This window comes from Onychomys torridus, chromosome 3 (assembly GCF_903995425.1).
Source record: "Onychomys torridus chromosome 3, mOncTor1.1, whole genome shotgun sequence".
NCBI lineage: Eukaryota > Metazoa > Chordata > Mammalia > Rodentia > Cricetidae > Onychomys > Onychomys torridus.
Genome location: NC_050445.1, coordinates 134,149,301 through 134,167,817, shown reverse-complemented (window position 1 = coordinate 134,167,817; position 18,517 = coordinate 134,149,301). Strand labels below are relative to the sequence as shown.

The 18,517-nt window shown below is 45.4% G+C and overlaps 1 protein-coding gene across 1 annotated transcript in view; it reads right to left on the bottom strand.

Annotated features, from left to right (window-relative positions):
- The window catches only part of Cacna2d4 (calcium voltage-gated channel auxiliary subunit alpha2delta 4), a 115,142-nt gene that overhangs the window by 48,268 nt on the left and 48,357 nt on the right, over positions 1 to 18,517 (bottom strand). Inside the window, exons 20-24 of the mRNA XM_036181272.1 lie at positions 5,901 to 5,962; positions 4,875 to 4,942; positions 3,191 to 3,236; positions 3,023 to 3,120; positions 1,499 to 1,592 (exon numbers count right to left, since the gene is read on the bottom strand). Coding sequence (XP_036037165.1) covers positions 1,499 to 1,592; positions 3,023 to 3,120; positions 3,191 to 3,236; positions 4,875 to 4,942; positions 5,901 to 5,962 — 368 coding nt within the window. The remainder of the gene's footprint in view (positions 1 to 1,498; positions 1,593 to 3,022; positions 3,121 to 3,190; positions 3,237 to 4,874; positions 4,943 to 5,900; positions 5,963 to 18,517) is intronic.

Below are 18,517 nucleotides of genomic sequence, written 5' to 3'. Positions count from 1 at the left end.
TGGGGCCTCATACATGCTAGGCAGGTGCTCTACCATGGAGTCATCAGCACATAACCCCATTCATGTCATCTTTAAACAGAGACAATTTTCTTTCTCCAGTTTTCTGGCTAGAAGTCTTGTTGAACTGCTTTAGAGCTTTCTGGCCATTTTGTATAGGAATGAGATGGAGCCTGCTGGTCCACATCTTTGATGGGAGAGCCTTCAACCCCCACAACGTGCTGGCTCTCAATTTTATGTGTGTGTTCTATGTGTGTGCATGTGTTGTGTGAGCGTGTGCATGTGCGTATGCATTTGGAGGTCAGAGGTTGATGCTGAGTGTTTCCTTCAATTGCTCTCTGCCTTGTTTATTCTGGACAAAGGTCACTCACTCAGCCTGGTGCTCACTGATTGGGCTGGGTTGGATAGCCAGTGACCCTAAGGATCTGCCTACCTCCCTGGTATGGGGTTCCAGAAGTGACATATTATGCTTGGCTTTTTCGTGGGTTCTGGAGGTCCAAACTTAGGTCCACACACTTGTGTGGCAAACACTCTATGGAGTCACCTTCCCAGCCCCCACCAGACCAATTTTTGGTAATATCGAAGCTAGTAAAGAACATTTTCCCTTCAATACACTGTGTGCTAGTGTCTGGCCCTATAGATTTTCTTCATTCTAGGTTTATCTGTATACATACCTACATTTATATGGTTCAAAGTTGCATAAAAAACATTTACAGTTCCAGCTCCACTTCAGTGACCTACTTTCTAACCAGAGAGCAGCCCTCAGAACCTTTGCTGAACAGTCTGCTGTGGAAACTGGATGCACATGTGGAAGACATGCACACGGACACTGAGGAAATGGAGCACATTGCACACGTGCTTTTAAAAGTAGGAGATTGTTTTGTCAGAGGAACAGCAGTGAACTGGAGTGCTAGGGAGGCTTGACATCTATGATTTCGACCCTTCCTATTTAGAGGCAAGTGCCATGGCCCTTACCTCGTTAATGTCACCCCCCCATGCCCTGTACGTGGTGCCCATTTTCCTGTCTAGCCATGAAACACAATGTCAGCAAGAAAAAGCCAGCAGAGAATTAGGGAAATACCAGGGTCTGGGAAGCACTGAGGTTGAGCCCATGGTAGCCTTCCTTCGAAGCTGGAAATATATCTCCATTTGTCAGTCTTGCACTTGCTGGGGGCACTTCTTGGGGAGTGGGAGGTCAACTGAGAGAACACGTTCAGCCCAGGGCTCGGACTAGGCTGAGGTGGGGACTAAGGCTTGTGGCTGGAAAGCTGCACTTTGAGTTTTTGAGTGAGGAGCTGGTAGGCGCTGTGGGGTGGGAGCTTTACAGGAGTGGGGTGAAGGCCATGCTCACCCCCGTGTCCACCGTATCCCTGTGTCCCTTCTTCATCGTGATTCCTTTGGAAGGGGTGGTGTCTTTCCAAGGGGTCTGACTCAATCAGGGATAGAACACCCCCGAATGTGCTACCTGCTCTCCTGAAGCCATCAGCCACCCTGTACATACTCAGATGTGTTGAGTGCCAGTGCTGTCCAATAGGCTTCCATGGGGGCCGTCACCACTGCATCAAACAGCACCTCCCGTACCAGCTCCTCATCACCTGGGGGTAAAGTCACAGGAACCAGCCACATGTCATCTATTAGCCCAGGCCCCACCCCGTTAAGAACAGCACAGCTCCTAGAAGCTGCCGGCGAAGCCCAGTGGTAGCAGTGCAAACCTGGAATCCCAGCTTTTGGAAGTAGAGGCTCAGAAGCTGGAGGCCATCTTTGGCTATATAGCAAGTTTGAGACTAGTCTGTTCAATAACAACAACAATGCCCACAACCCAGCCCCCTGTCACAGTCAGGAGAAGGAGGAGTGGCCATAAAGATATCAACCCTCCTTGTTCTCTCTTCAAATTCTCAGCCACAGAATAGATGTGAATCGACATTGAAGGCCTTCCAGTTTAACACTGCGGAGTCTAGATATTCTCTTGATCCAGCCGGGGCCTGCCTGGCCTGTGTCAGCTCCCACCCTCTCTGCTTCCTGATGTGGGACATGCTGGTGGCTGTGGGTGCTGCAGGCCTGACCTGACTCAAAGCTGCCCTGTCTCATCACCCCAGTGCCTGCTGTTTTCCTGGCCTGGCTGCTTTTCTCCCTCTCAACCCAGATGCCACTCTCTGCCCTCTGTCTTAGAATTGTTTTAATTTTTCATTGAAGTGAAGTTTATGTTGCACAAAACTAACTTACAGTATTCAACTCAGTGTACACCACTGTGTAACCCACCCTATCTACTTCCAAAATATCTTCCTTGCCTTCAAAGAAGATCCCAGGTATCTGGGATCTTCTCTCCCTCCACCCTGCTCCCCAGCACTCCATCCACGGCACCTGACATGACTATAACACTACATATGTGTGCAGCCTTGATCACTGCCTGGCTTCTCCCCCAAATTTCCAGCTCCATAAGTGCTGGGCCTTGGCTGGGTTGTCTGTATCTCAGTACTTGTCCCAGGTCTGGTGCAAGCGCATGCTCACATCAGTCTTGTTGACTGATGGGGAGATAGATGGATGCCCTGGAGATGATCTTTTCATGGGGAGAACATACATGGAGCAGGACCACTGAAGAGGAGGAAGGGGCTTGCTGAGGGCCTTGGTCAAGTGAACTGGCCAGAGGCCTGAGTGCCTAGACTTGGGAAATCCTCCCAGAACAAAGGACTGAAGAGACTGCCTGACCAAATGCTACGCTTGGCAGAACTGAGGACTTCAAGACAGTGTGGACAGACTGGATAAGCAAGAGGGCTGAGAGGGGGCTAAAGAAGCTCCTGGCCTCTGACATGAGGACCCCTGGTGCAGGCCTCTATAGTTCTTAGAATGCCCATGTCCTGCATGGCCCACTGCCCTAGCCAGCTCTGACAGTTTCTTTGGGGTTTCTTGTTTTTATCAAGCCATCTTTGTGATCCCAGGACAGGTGGATGGTACTTTCTACCCCTGGAAAGCCCTGGACTGCTGGGGCCCAGAGGACAAGTACAGAGGCATGGCTTCGGGTACTCACACTCTAGGCCTGGATCCATCCCTGTCAGGAAGCGGACCACAGCTTCCAGCTGGCTGAGTTTCCGGTGGTCTGGGTCGATATCCGTGATGCAGTAGATCCTGGAGGTCCAGGAGCACATGTTACCTTAAACCCTTCCGATCTCCCTCCCACCCTTACCTCCTTGCCTACCAGTCGCTGGCCAGGGTCAGATCTGGGTGAAGCAAGTCGTGCAGGCCTGAAAGCAGAGTCTAAACTCAGGTTGATACCCCGTGGCTGTGGGCACACACCCCAGGTCTGCAAGCCCCTTTGCAGGAAGGGCTTTTGTGAGCACACCTTTAGCATCTTGCTACGTACAGGTTTTAGTGGCCGCAGCCTTAAACCTCTTTAGATACCAGTGTCTTGCAAGCCCCACCCTCTTAACACTTTGAAAGCCTTGATTTTGTCTTCCCTGGTTTTATCAGACACGGCTGCTACCGTGGCCAGCCAGAGATGAGCCTGGGGTGCGCTGTGCCTGCCCAGTGACTCTGGAGCCTCACTGGGCTCTTAGCCTGACTGTGCACTCGGGGCACTTGGTGAAGGAATGAGCAAACGAACTCCTGGTAGTTCAGGGCTCAAACATTTAAGTAGGTGATCAGTGAAGCTTTGGGAAATTGTAGGAAGAGACTGGGTAAACATGAGGTAAGTCAGCTCGGGGACTGCGTGATGTCACGGGTGGGTGACAGATGTTCCCTCTGTGATGTGCAGTCACGTGACAGGGACAATTGGGCAGTGGAAAGGAGGAGGAAGAGGCACACTGAGGGCCCAGGGAACTTAATGGTTTGGTGACTGAGGACAGAGCCGGGGAGCTCCAAGAGCAGGCCTCTTGCTGTGGAAGGACATTGCAGGTATGTCAGTACACCACCTTGGCAGGGTCATCTAGACAGGGCCACGTCAGCTGGAGGGAGGGGCCAAGGGAGAGATTTTCAGGGCAGCCTCTCCCAGCTCCCCGTTAGCCGGCTCCCTGCCCCGGTTCCCACTATGCTCTGCACTTCCTCTTCGCCTGCCACCACAGAGGCTGTCTAGTTTTAATTTTTGAATTACTATTATTTCATGTGTCTGGATGTTTTGCCTGCATGTATGTCTATGTACCATATGTGCAAGGCCAGAAGAGGGCATCAGATCCCCTGGAACTGGAGTTCCAGATAATTGTGAGCTGCCACGTGGGTGTTGGGAACAGAACCCAGGTCCTTTGCGAGAGCAGCCAGTGCCCTTAACTGCTGAGTCAGCGCTCTAGTCCTCAGCTGTCTGTTTCTTCTAAGGACACCAATCTCAGGAGTCTGGCCCATCCTACTGATTTCATCTTGGCTTGATTACGTCTGCCAACACCCTACCCGAGAAGGTCACAACCACAGCTTCCAAGACTCGGACCTTCAGCAGGGTAGGAAGCTTTAGAGAGTGAACTTGGGGGAGATGGCAGGACAACACCAGGGGAGGCTTTTCTAGATTCTGTGGATGAAGTCAGAGACGAGGCAGGATGAACGGTTGGAGGCCACTATGATTGTCTAGGGATGGGGGGGACTATGACTAGACTGATGGCAGGATGATGGGGTGTTGGGGTGCACTCCAGGGATGAGAAAGAAGAATGGACAGACATAGAAATATCCCATCTTTCAGGGCTCTCAGAGACATCCTACCCTCATGAAGGATGATTCTCTCAAGGTGCCCAGGCAGCTGGGGTCATGGGCAGCTGGGATAGGGGTGATTTCCCTTCTCTGCCACCCCACCTGACGGGAAACGCTCACCCTCCTTCCACCGTGGGTTGACCCTGCTCAGCAACCGGGAGAGTGAATCCCCTACTACACACCACATCACATCAGCACGTGGCTTGACCTACCTTCCTCCACGGATGTATTTCCCAGGAGGATGTACTCTCCATGGCCCCTAGTCAGCACCACTCCCAAGCTAGAGAGAAGAGAAGCGAAGGGAGCTGTGTGTACACTGGTTACATCCACTCTGCCTAGTTGCTCATCAAGCAAGGAGCTTTCGGACACAGGGCAATGGCACACCTTTCTAGCTCTCTCCTTCAGGTCCTTTAGGTTTAGGTTCTCAAGGTCATTAAGAATCGGTGCTAGTCTCTCAGTCACTCTTCCCACGAAGGGCCCCGGAAACTCCACAGATCACGATTCCTGAAGCTCCCAGGTTACTTAAGGAGTAAGTAAGTACTTGAGCCTCCAGGGACCACCTGAAATGTTCAGGGGTCTCAGGACCCCCCTAGGAGGTTCCTGTCCTACTGAACCCCATATCTTGGTAGGTAGCACATTAGATTTGAATGTGGGGCGTTAAAAGGTGTGGCGCCTGGGCTCTGTCTCGTGGTCCTGGCACATTCGGCTTGCATGGGCTGAGGAGCTGGCAACCCTGAGCCACTCTCAGGTGTTCTCGTGGGTGGTCAGAGCAGGGAAGCTGAGCTGCGCTGGGAAATGATGGCGGGGACCCTGGCGCTATTCTGCTTTTATCCTTTCATCCTACCACCCTGCGCCGCTGACATGTGTGTAGAGTGTATCATGACATCATCAACACAGTCAAAGGGTAGCTGCTATTGTCATTGTTCACATTTCACAGATGACACATTTGAGGCACAGGGACGTTAAATGCCTTGACTCAGGTCGCAAAGTCTCTAAGTGGTGGAGCTGGGATTCAAACTAAGAGTGCAGAACTGGGCATCTAGCCACACTGGCAAAGCCCATCTAGATCTCATTTCCTGAATGGTGGCTGACTTGGCTGACTAGGATCTTTTGCTAACAGCACAGAATTGCTAAGTTGGTAAGAAAGAATCGACTCTCAAATCTGACAGTTCTATCATGAGTTGGTGGGATTTCTACTCTGTCTCAAATCCCTGGCTTGTGTGGCATTATCCCCTCACCTGAAGGGTGTGTCACTGATGTCCGTGAAGAAATAGTCATTGGTCAGGAACAGAACCCGCTTCTGAAAGCAAAAGAAAAGTGTCCTGGCTAGGTGACAGAGTGGTGCTGGCCACCTGTCCCGCATCCACACCCTTGGTTTCTTGTTACCTCGATGTGCCTCCCTCACGCCTCACCCTCCAACCATCACAACCCCCTTTATGGACACTCAGGGCACAAACAGCTCACAGTTCAGAAAACTGGCTTTTTGGGGGCTGCCTTTAAGATCTAGGCTTGCCCAGTCCATTTGGCCAGCTCAGCACTTGAAACATCTTAATTAACTTTAACCAACATCGATGGGGTATGTGGTTGTGTGGGGTGGGGAGATGGGGGGGGGGGCTTGAGGGTTGGGAGTGGGGCAAAAATCACAGCTGGAGGACCAGCCTGGGGACTGTCAGCAGTCCTGACCCCACGGCAAGCCCTCGAACCCACAACAAGCCCACAGCCTCTACAGCAATGAAATAAAGCTAGATAGCAATAACAATAGAAACTGTAGAGAGTACATGAACTCATGGATTTGAAACAACACACTATTAAATGATGAATATATCACTGAAGAAATCAAGTAAGGAGGAAATAAAAATTCTAAAATGAAATTAAAAAGACAACACACATACAGAAAGCTACAGGACAGAAGGAAGGCAGTCTTAAAAACAAATACTGACAGAAAAAACAGAGAGAACCCAAACAACAGAATGATGTACTTAAGCACTTAGAGAAATAAAAACAGCCATGAGGCAGTGGCACACGCCTTTAATCCCAGCACTCGGGAGGCAGAGCCAGGCGGATCTCTGTGAGTTCGAGGCCAGCCTGGTCTACAAAGCCAGATCCAGGACAGCCAGGGCTACACAGAGAAACCCTGTCTCAAACAACAACAACAAGAAAGGAAAAGAAAAGAAAGAAAAATAAGAACAAACCAAACTCAAAAGCAGTAAATGGGAGAAATAATTGTGGTCAGGGTGGAGACTAAACGGAAGAGAAGGAACAAGCTCAGAAACAATACAGGGAGTCAATGAGATGAAGAGTTGGTCCGCTGAGAAGATAAGCAAGATTGGCAAGCCCTTCGTCAACTTGTCCAAGAGAAAGAACCAAAGAGAATACCCCACATTAATTAAACCAGGGCTGAAAGGGGAGACACAGCAACAGATACCAGCAGGATCCAGAAACCCCTAAGAGCATACCTTAAAAACACATACTCTAGACAGTTGGAAAATCTAATGTAAATGGAGGAGTTTCTAGATGCATCTGACCAACCAGAATTAAACCAAGATGAAATAAGTGATTCAAACAGATCCACAGCCAGCAGCAAGACTGAAGCAGCAATAAAAAATTCTTCCAACTTAAAAAAAAAAAAAAACCAGGAGGATGCAGGTGGCAGAGCACACGTGATGTGAGAATAGAGGGGACAGGAAGGATGCCAGATTTAAACAGGGAGGGCTGTGGCCTGGGAGAATATGGTGTCCCACTTTCCTTTAGGTTTGTGTGATAAAATGCCATGACGAAAGCAACAGGGGATGAAGGGGCTTATTTTAGCTCACAGTGCCAGGTTCCTGTCCATCTTTTTTAGGGGAAGCTGAGCTGGTTACATCCAGTAAGCAGCAGGAGAGAGAGAGAGAGAGAGAGAGAGAGAGAGAGAGAGAGAGAGAGAGAGTAAATGCATGCCTGCCAGCACTTAGCCTACCTTCTCTCAGAGTCTGGAACTCAAACCCACAGGGGTGGTGCAGCCCACTTTCAGGATGGGTTTCCCACCTCAAATAATGGAATCAGGACAACCATGCACCAACATGCCCATAGGAAAACCTGATCTAGACACTCCAGCTTGGAGTCTCTCTTCCCAGATGATTCTAAAATGTGGCAAGTTGACAACCTAGTTAACCAAAATTAAGGAAGTAAGAAGTCATATGGAAACCCACTACCTCATCAGCTAATTTAAAAACAACTTTAAAAACAGATTCTAAATAGAGGCGCCACGTATAGGTGGATGATAGTCCCAGACTGTCTCCTAAATATTTGTTTCTATCCAGACATTAGTGCTGACCTCAGTGTTGGTCAAAGATGCTTCTCTTTACAGAGTGGTGGTTCATGTAAGGGTTCATGGTCAAGGTGCTGAGAACAAGTAATTGCTGAGCTTTAAACAGGACACTCCCATCCCTCCTCCAAGAGAACACTGCCAAAGAAAGGCAGAAAGAATATTAGATCTGGACAATGGGTAGGAGGGCCATCTTAAGGGCATGTAGAGACCTTTCTGCTTCCTGTGTGCAGACAAAATGAGACCATTTGTTTTCTGTTCTGGCTGCCATGTCTACCTCTGTCTGCTACCATGCCTTCCTGCCATTATGGACTCTTCAGGCACCGATGAGACAGCTGTCTTGGGTGAGACTGAGGCTTACAGGATTTGTTAAGGTCTCTTCTCCTTGCTGTTACTTCTGGAGCTCTTGACTTCTAGTTCAGCAACTGGTCATCTAACTGTGTCCAAATGTCTGTCTCGTGTCATAGAAGAAGCTAGGATCCCAGCTGGCCTTGAGCACCCAGCTCTTTCCTGACATTAGCCTGGCTTTCACTGAGTCAACGCTCCTATTCCCACACCGACAAGGCTGGGATGTCACCAAGCTGTTTTGTAACTCACTGAACTGCAAAATTTCACCGTGATGCAGGTTTTTATTTCCCTTTGACAATAAGAATGTGCATGTGGGTTTGTTGTCTAGTGTGACACACAGTTTCATCAAAAGAGAGGAAGAGTTATAAAACTTGGTAGAAAATAAATCTGAAAACTTAACAGGCTAAAAAAAAAACCAGAACATGATATTTTCTGGCACTCACAGAACTGTGGCTTCCTATGGCACAAGACTAGACTCAAGCATTCATAGAGGGGAAGGGCTCATTCCTCCCTATCTCACCCAGGAGAACCAGTAGCAGCCAGTGCCTGCCAGGGACAGACAATTCTTCAGTGATATGGCCACTGGAGAGTTACTCATTTTCCAGTGGATAGGCTTGCATCTGTGCCCACATGAGTGGCCCTGGATAAGCCCAGTGGCTCACAAAGCAAAAACAAAAATCCATGAAAGTGAGATAAGGAACTTGGTTGGGGGAGGAGGTTGGTGAGGGTAGGCGAAAGATAGGATGTAGAGATAAACTGACCAGAATAAAACTATCAACAGATAAATTAATAAACACTGATCAGTGACCTAAAATAGGCTATAATTAATCAAATTAATTTAGTTCAGGACCGAGAGAGAAGATAGCAACAGAGAGGGAAAAGGCAGAAGTCATGCATGAGAAAGTCAGCAGCACGGAAGAAAAAACTCAGCAAGGAAATTGGGACTTAAAAGAAATGAGAAAAGTTGGAAACTAAGAACTTAATGAATCAAATTAAAAAAAAAAACACAGTAGAAAGCATCAGCAATAGACCACATATAAAAAAAGACCCATCAGGAGGGCAGGACAAGGTTGATGAACCACTGCATTTAAATATTACTAAGGATAAAAATGAAGATGATCACAACTTCCAAGAACTCTGGGATATATTTAAGAGAGAAAAACTAAGAGTCTCCATGAGAATAAAGAGCTGAGACTAAAACACCAAAGGCGTAGATAATATGAATTATAGCAGAACCCCCTAGATTTAGAGAAAGAAATAGACATATAAACGCAACAGACATTTAGAACCACGAATAGACATGGCCAGAGAAGATCTTCACTATGACATATGACATATTATAGACAGGAAGTCAAAAATAAAAAGCAAAGAAGCTGTCTTAGTTAGGGTTTTTATTGCTGTGATGAGACACCATGACCATGGCAACTTCTTTAGACGTAAGACATTTAATTGGGGGCTCGCTTACAATTTAAGAGGTTCAGTCCATTATCATCATGGTGGGGAGCATGGCAGCATGTAGGTGGATGTGGTATTCAAGAAATAGCTGAGAGTCTTGCAAGAAGTAACAGGAAGTTGACTGAGACACTGGACAGTATCTTGAGCATAAGAAGCCTGAAAGCCCACCCCCACAGTGATACACTTGCTCCAAAAGGCTGTTTCTAGCAAAGGTATCTTTAAAAATGGATGGAGAAGTAAGAGTTTTTCAAGACCAACACAAACGTGAGCTGTTTATTCTACCAAGCCAACAATGCAGGAGTTACTTAAAAGAGTATCATAGAGAAAGGAAGGGGAGAGACTGTCTCAGTCATGAGAACATAGGAAAGAATGTTTTTTGAAAGAAATAATTAGATAAATACAGAAGAACTAGGAAGAAACCCATATATCCAATACAGTAAACCAACAAACCTCTACTATACCAATAAGGGAGAAAATAAAGACAAATAATTTAGCAAGAAAAACAATTGTCAACATTTACAGGAATTAGTAAACATCTCTCAATAACAATGGCCCCAATCAGCAAAACAAACAAACAAAACAAACAAACAAAAAAAAAAGAAAGAAAAACAGACTGCTGAATGGATTACAACTCTTTATCTGACTTTGTGTTGTTTCTGAGAGACACACCTCACTGGCAAAGACACCAGTCTGAAAACTCATTATCAGCATGTAAGAAAGCTCCTGATTTTTGCATGTTGTGTTTTATTGTGGAACTTAAAGTATTTATTTTATCAAAGAATCTTCTGGTGGAGTCTATAGTGTCTGTTAAGTATGTAATTATGCTGTCTGCATATAGAGATAGTTTGATTTATTCCCTTCCCATTTTTATCCCCTTTATCTTTCTCATGTCTTATTGCTCTAAAATTTTGAGAACTGTATTGGATAAAAATGAAGAGCTTGGGATCCTCATTTCTTTTCAGAATCCAGAGGAAAGGCCCTGAGTTTCTGCTCATTTAGTATAATGCTGGCTATAGGCTTGTCATATTCCACCTTTATAATTTGGAAGTACTCCATCTACCCCTAATTCTTCAGTCCTGTCTTAGCCACTGTTCTACTGCAGTGAAGAGACGCTGTGACCAAGACAACTCTTATCAATGAAATAATTTAATTGGTGGCTTGCTTACAGCTTAAGAGGTTTAGTCCATTATCATCACGATGGAGTGCTGTGGATATCGCTCTTTTGTTTCCACAGAAAGCCAGAGGCTATGGGTTTGTTCCAGATTAAGATACATCAGGTTTGATCAGCCAAGACCACCTAAAAGGTCTCCAATGACACCATGGCCCAGATGATCTGACATCCAGAATGTTTTCAAGGCAACTGGCTCAGAGGTTCACCCTAATGGACTACTCCATAATCCTAAAATTTTCTTTGTGTCCCCATAAGATACAGCGCCCCCCTCCAGCAGGAAGTAGTAAGAAAAACTACGCCCAAATTCCCAGCTGGCTTTGGAGATGGAATTGGCTCACTCCTTCTCTAAACCCAAGCACATTGTTAAAAGAAAAGGTTAAGAGCTTCTTGTGTCCCGAATCAGAAGAGCCCTCTGGTGTGGGACAGAGAAAAACCACTATTTTACTTAAAACAGGTTGATTATAAATGTAATCTCTTTCTAAAGATAAAAAGGGGATATGATATAGATATGATAGGATGAAAGGGTAAATTAATGAACTTACTCCTAAAAGAGCGACAACTCATTTAAAATGTTTTACATTGGTATAGATTTTAGTCTATTGATACAAATTTAAAGTTAATTTTGTTATACTGTGTGTATGTTTCTAATCCTGTTTAAGGTATTATGTTTGTATAGCTCATTTTAAGTTGAAATGGATAATTAAAAATAGATTAATGATTAGTCATCTATGATAATCATACTTGTAGCCATGTTAGTTAAGTCTTCTAGATATACATAGACATATTTCAGATAGATAGGTAATCTTCAAATACTTCAAAGACGTACAGAATATGGCATTTAAAATACTTTTAAAATTTAGACTTTCTGGACAGTGAGACATGTCTGTTCCTGGCAACACTGATTTACTTCAGAGAGGAGGATGGGCATTGAAGACACTTCATATCTTATCTTCACCTTGGCAAAAATAGCCATTTGGGCAAGAAACTGTTCTTGCCTGGACTGCTCAATCAACTGGACATGCAGGACCCATAGAAAGGTGACCACTAAACTTTGCTTGACAAAATGGTCCTTCAGGTTCCTGCTTCGCAGAGGAAACTGCCAGACATTCTACAGGACATTGAGAGAAGTGACCAAGAGACTCTAGCCCTGTGAGCTGAAAACAGATGCCCCAACTTTACAAAGGAACATTAGGTGACTGTCCAGGCTGCCAGCTGTCTCTGTCTACCCTGCAAGACTCCCGAAAGTTGCTTGCATCCTTCTCCCGGTTCTCAGGTAATATTATATCCTTCTGAGGTCTTTGATATGGTTGAAGACTAGATAGTTATAATTTCCTCAATTATGATAAAAGATAAGTTAGATATAAAACCTTAGACTCACAAATATAAGATAGATAGGATATCTTCTTTAATATTATAACTGTAATTCTTGCTTGATAATTGTTTTGTTATATGTAATTGTACTATGTAAAAGTTAAAACCTTCCTTAAAAAAAAGGGGGGGGAAGTGCTGTGGATATCGCTCTGTGTAAATAAAGTTCTGATTGGCCAGTGGCCAGGCAGGAAGTATAGGCAGGACAAGAGAGAAGAGAATTCTGGGAAGTAGAAGACTGGGGAGAGACACCGCCAGCTGCCGCCATGAAAAGCAACGTGTAAAGACACTGGTAAGCCACAAGCCATGTGGCAAAGTATAGACTAACAGAAATGGGTTAATTTAAGATAGAAGAAGTAGATAACAAGAAGCCTGCCACAGCCATACAGTTTCTAAACAATGTAAGTTTCTGTGTGCTTTCTTGGTTGGGTCTGAGCGACTGTGGGACTGGCAGGTAAGAGAGATTTGTCCTGACTGGGACAATGGAGAATGTGGTGGTACACAGAGAGACATGTATGGTACTGGAGCAGTAGCTTAGAGCTACATCTTCATCCATAGACATCAGGCAGAGAAAGAGAGACACTAGGCTTGGTGTGGGGGTTTTGAAACCTCAAGGCCCAGCCCCAGTGACAGACATCCTTTAACAAGGCCACACCTCCCATTTCTTCCCAAACAGTTCCATGAACTGGAGACCAAGCATTCAAGCATATAAGCCTGTGAGGCCATTCTCACTCAAACCAAGACAAGTACCCTTATTATGAAGCCATGTGGAACTTCGTCAAATGCTTTTTCTGTGTCTATCTAGGTGGTCATATACTTTCTGTCCTTTAGCTCATTTGCATGGCGTATTACACTTTTATGTGTGTCAAACCAGCTTTGCATTCCTAGGAGGAAAGCAACTTTGCTGCAGTCTGTGATCTTAATATGTTCCTGCATTAGGTTACACAGAGCAGAAACAGGAGGAACTATAAATGCAACCTACAGAGCTAAGACCAATGCTGCTCAGACTGTTACACAGAGCAGGAAAAGGAGAAACTACAAATGCATCCCACAGATCAGCATCGCCCTATACCCAAAGCAGATAATGACAGAACAAGAAAGAAAACCATGAGCCAATTTTCCTGATGACCATAATGCAAAAATGTTCGATACAACTGCTACAAACTGAATTCAGGAGTACATTTAGCTCGTACACTACAGCCAAGTTGGCTACACTCCAAGTACTCAAGGTTGGTTAAACAGGCTCAAATCAGTAGTGTAACTCAGCACAAAAAACAGATTTAAAGACACAAATTACACAAACAATTACCTCAATTGGTGCAGCAAAGGCCTTTGACAAAGTTTAATATCCTTTTGTGATAAAAACCCTGAAGAAACTAGGAATAAAAGAAACATACCCTGGGCAGTGGTGGCACACGCCTGTAATCCCAGCACTCAGAGGCAGAGGCAGGTGGATCTCTGTGAGTTTGAGACCAGCCTAGTCTACAGAGCTAGTCTAGGACAGGCTCCAAAGCTACAGAGAAACTCTGTCTCGAAAAAAAAACAACAACCAAAAAACCCATACTTAACATAATAGAGGCTTTACATAGCGAACTATAGCCAACATGTTTTGTGGTAGCACATGCCTTAATTCCAACACTAGTTAACCATAGAGGTCTGGAGGTCTATACAGACAGACAAGAAGTGACAGAATTGTGTAGGAAGAGGAAGTGATATAGCTGGGCTAAGAGAGCCAATGAGAGAACAGAACAGAAAAGGCATATAGGTGTGAGAAGACAGGAGGAAGCTCTTTTTGGAAGCTGTGGAGTTGGTGGGTTTCCTGCTCCTCTGATCTTTCTTTAAGGCTTTCACCACTATATTTGGCTCTGTGTTGTTGTTGTTGTTTTTTATTGAGACCATTTAGAAATTTGTCTACAATGTTTAAATGGGAAAGAATGGAATATTTTCCCTCTAAAATCTGGAATGAGACAAGAGTGTCTCACTATCTACTCTTATAGTACTTGAAGTCTTATCTAGAGAAATAAAACAAGAAAAAGAAATAAAAGAGAAAAGTCAGATTATCCCAATTTGTAGTTGACATGACCCTAACTGACCCTGAAGGCCACTAGAAACCTCGGACAACTATGAACACATTCAGCAAAGCCACAGGCCACAAATTCAAATGACAAAAGTCAGTGGCTTTGCCACATACCAATAATGGTCTCATTGTGAGAGAAACCATGAGGAAAACCCATTCACAACTGCTTAAAAACTTTAGGAATAAACCTAACCAAGGAGGTGAAAGACACTGGAGGAAAAAATTGCTAGAAGACAGAAGACTTTCCCACGACTGTGGGTTGGCAAATTGAGATTGTGAAATGGCTATTTGCAAAAGCAATTTACAGATCCAGCACAATGACATTAAAACACCAATGGTAGCTCAGGGGTTAAATGTGCTTGCTGCTCTTGCAGAAGACCTGGGTGTGGTTCCCAGAATACACATGGTGGTTCATAACTACCTGTGACTAAAGTTCCAGAGGATCTAATACCCTCTTCTGGCCTCTGTGGGCACTGCACACACGATGCACCCAAACACACACAGGCATTCCCACATACAAATCAATCAATCAATCAATCTTCAAAAATACCAATTACGTTCTTTATAGAACTGGAAAAGCAATCCTACAATGTACACGGAAGTGCACAAAACCCTTGTGATGGTCAAATGTGGTTGCCAACTTGATAAGATCTGGAGTCAACTAAGAGATGTACCTCTAGGTGTGTGTGTGAGGGTATTTCCAGGAGAGATTATCTGAGGCGGGAAAGTGACACACTTCCTCCACCAAGGCCACACCTCCTAATAGTGCCACTCCCTATGAGCCAAGCATTCAAACACTAGACTCTGTGGGGGCCATACCTATTCAAACCACCACACTGACATAGACTTGATTATCCCAAACATTTGTTGGCAGAAAGAATAATCCTGGAGGCATCACAATTTCTGATCTCACCTTACATTACAATTATGGCAACAAGAGCAGTATGGTAGTGTAGTGGTACAAACATAGGCGTGCAGGCCAACAGACAGAACAGAAAGTCTAGAGCTCACTCCACACAGCTACCCAATTTCTGACAAAGGCATCGAAGCATACAGTGGAGAGAAGACAGATTTCAGTGAAGGGTGCTGGGGGAACCCGGTTTTTTGTATGTAAGTTAATGGAATTAGGTTTGTGTAGCTCACCCTGCTCAAAAGTCAATTCAAGACAATTCAAGACCTTTAATGTAAGATCTAAAACTTAGAAACTGCTGGAGGATACAGAGGAGAAACACTTCAGGGTACAGACGTAGGAAGGACTTTCTGGAAAGGACTCCAGTGGCATAGTATCCTAAAAACCGACAAATGGGATCACACGGACTAAAAGACGCACACAACAAAGGAAGGTGTCTCCAGCAGAAAGAGACCGTCTACAGAATGGGAACACTTCTTTGCCAGCTACAAGTTAGTCAGGGAATTAACTTCTAGACATGCAAAGAACCACCCCTCCCCAAAAAGAAAACCACAAAACCCAAACACTGGAATCATTATACACTGCCAGTGGGAGTGTAAACTTGTATAGTCACTATAGAGATTGGTATGGCAGTTTCTCATAACACTAAACATAGGACCTCCGTATGACCCAGCCATACCACCCTTGGGTGTGTGCCTGAGGCATCTGAGTCAACACACCACAAGGACACCTGCCCTTCTTTGTTGATTGCTGTTCCGTTCACAGTAGCTAAGAAATGGACCAGCCTAATCTCTATCAACAGATGAATGACTTAAGAACAGGTGGTACACACACACACACACACACACACACACACACACACACACACACACACACACAATTTTGGAACTCCTTAAAGAAAAGTGGAATCATGACATTTGCAGGGAAATGAATGGAACTGGAGATCACATGTTAAGTGAAGTAAGTCAGACTAAGTAAGACAAACCAACACTCTGTGGGATCGAGATTTAAAATGACATGTGGGTGTCTCTATAAATGTGTCCGTGTGCAAAGGTTATGAAACTGGAAAGAGAGTCATGAGGGGATGGGCGACATGGTAGAGGAGGGAGGCAAAGAGGATCATGGAATGCATGTGATAAGAAGCAGATGGGGAGGGAGGGGTCTGGGGGAGGATGGAATAGCCAGAAAAGGGCAGGGTGGAACTGGAAAATATCACACTGAGTGAGGTAGCCCAGGCCCAGAAAGACAGACACTGTGCGTTTTCTCTCACATGTGGGTCTAGCTTCTAATTACATATATGTATGTGTATGTGTGTATGTATAGGATGTATATGTATATATAATTATATAATACACATATGTATGTCTTGGATAATTATATAATATATGTATAACACACACACATGTATAGATGTATGTATCTATGTGGGAGCAAGTGTGGATACAGGCTAGGAGACCAGCAAGGGGCAAAGGAGACTTTGAAGGAGCGAGGGTAATCAGACAAATGTAATACAAAAGCAGAAGGGAACCATAGTTGGGGGACAGGAAGAGGGGGAGGGGAGGGCTAATTAAAACTACGTAGGAAATGCCATAAGGAAACCTGCTACTCCATAATCTAATTTCATAGAGAAAAGAAATGTTTTTCCAGACACTTGGGGAAGTCTTTGAGACTGGCACTCCAAGCACACAGGGCTCAAAGGCCTGATGTCTAGAATTTGTGATTTTTCACAATCCTAGGCTAGTTTGTGGCTTCTCTGATATCTCCATCTGTAAGATGTAGCTAAGAAGAAACCTGCCTCCATAGGGTTGCTAAAGAAATGGGCATCTGTACTGTGCTCGCTCTGACTTCTGATAAATCTGGACTGCCATTATTGGTGGTCTTAGCAGTAGGAAGACAGGGAAGCTGTGCCCTAAGAAGCCGACAGCAGTTACCATCACCACCACCATCCCGCTTCTCTGATGTGTGCATGTTTCAGGAAGTCTTGGTACACTGAAATGGTTTATTGGCAGTAATGAGCATACTTCCTGGGCAGGAAGAACTTTCCATCGAAGCTCAGGCTGTTGTTTCTGGTTAGGATTCTGCCTGGTGGCTTTGAGAAGGATGGAGATGCCTTGAGATAACCCCGGGCCCTGGGAGATGAGGGTGAATGCACACTCCATCCACTGGGTGTGCCAGTGTGTTGGACGTAGCCCAGCTGTTCCGGCTGTTAAGTGGCTGTATGCACATTAGGTTTTTCGTGCTGGGTTCAATGTCCTGGCACGCTGTAACTTAGAAGAAGTCATAGAGCATGTTGAAGGCACAGGGAAGGAACCATGACTCTTTGGTACCAGTTATCCCAGGTGACTTGGCATGACTGACATTCCCAATGTGTCTGAAGAGGCAGAAGCCCCACAGCGTTCTGAGAAGATGAATGCTCTGGGATGGTGTTGTGTTGTTGAGACATAATTTCCTCCAGAATGTGATGTGGAGACCAATTCACTAGAAGGGACACTGGCTAGTGCTTCGCAGTCTGGCCTCTGTGGAGAGCTGTGCCCAGGGAAGGACTCGGGGCTAGTTGCTGTGGACAGACGCTATGTTCTTGGAGCGGGGGCAGGTGGGTAATGGAGGAGGTGGTGGGGGTGGTTATACACGAAGAGGTGACATTTGTTAATATGTCAAAGAATGATGTGAATTCAGAGGACCCATCAGAATCTTTTAAGTGAGAAGATGAAATGGTCTTTTCGAATGACACACAGGTCTGTACAGACAGGAGGGCTTCTGGTTTTGATCCTCTGTAGTAAGGGTATTCATTTCCATTCTCTGTGTCTGGATAAAAATCAGCTATATGGATTATTGACTATTTCCAACCTTTTCCCATGTGGCATGTTTTAACAGAGCTGCTGGCAGTGTGCAAAATTAACTGTCACCTTCTCCCTTTCTATCAAAAACAACTAAAGGGCCGAGGAACAGGCAGCGGAGGGAGAAAAGAAGAGCTGCGAGTGACTTGAGCAACCTGCATGTGCTGCAGTCTCTAAAGAAGGATCTCTGTGAGTTCGAGGCCAGCCTGGTCTGCAGAGTGCGTTCCAGGACAGCCAGAGCCACAGAGAAACCCTGTCTGGAAAAGCCCAAAAAGTGAAAACAAAAACAAGCAAAACAAGGAAGAACTGAGCATCAACGAGATCATCAGCGCAGTTCCTACATGCCACTCCCCCCAGCTTCTCTCTCTCCACACGTTCTGGTTCC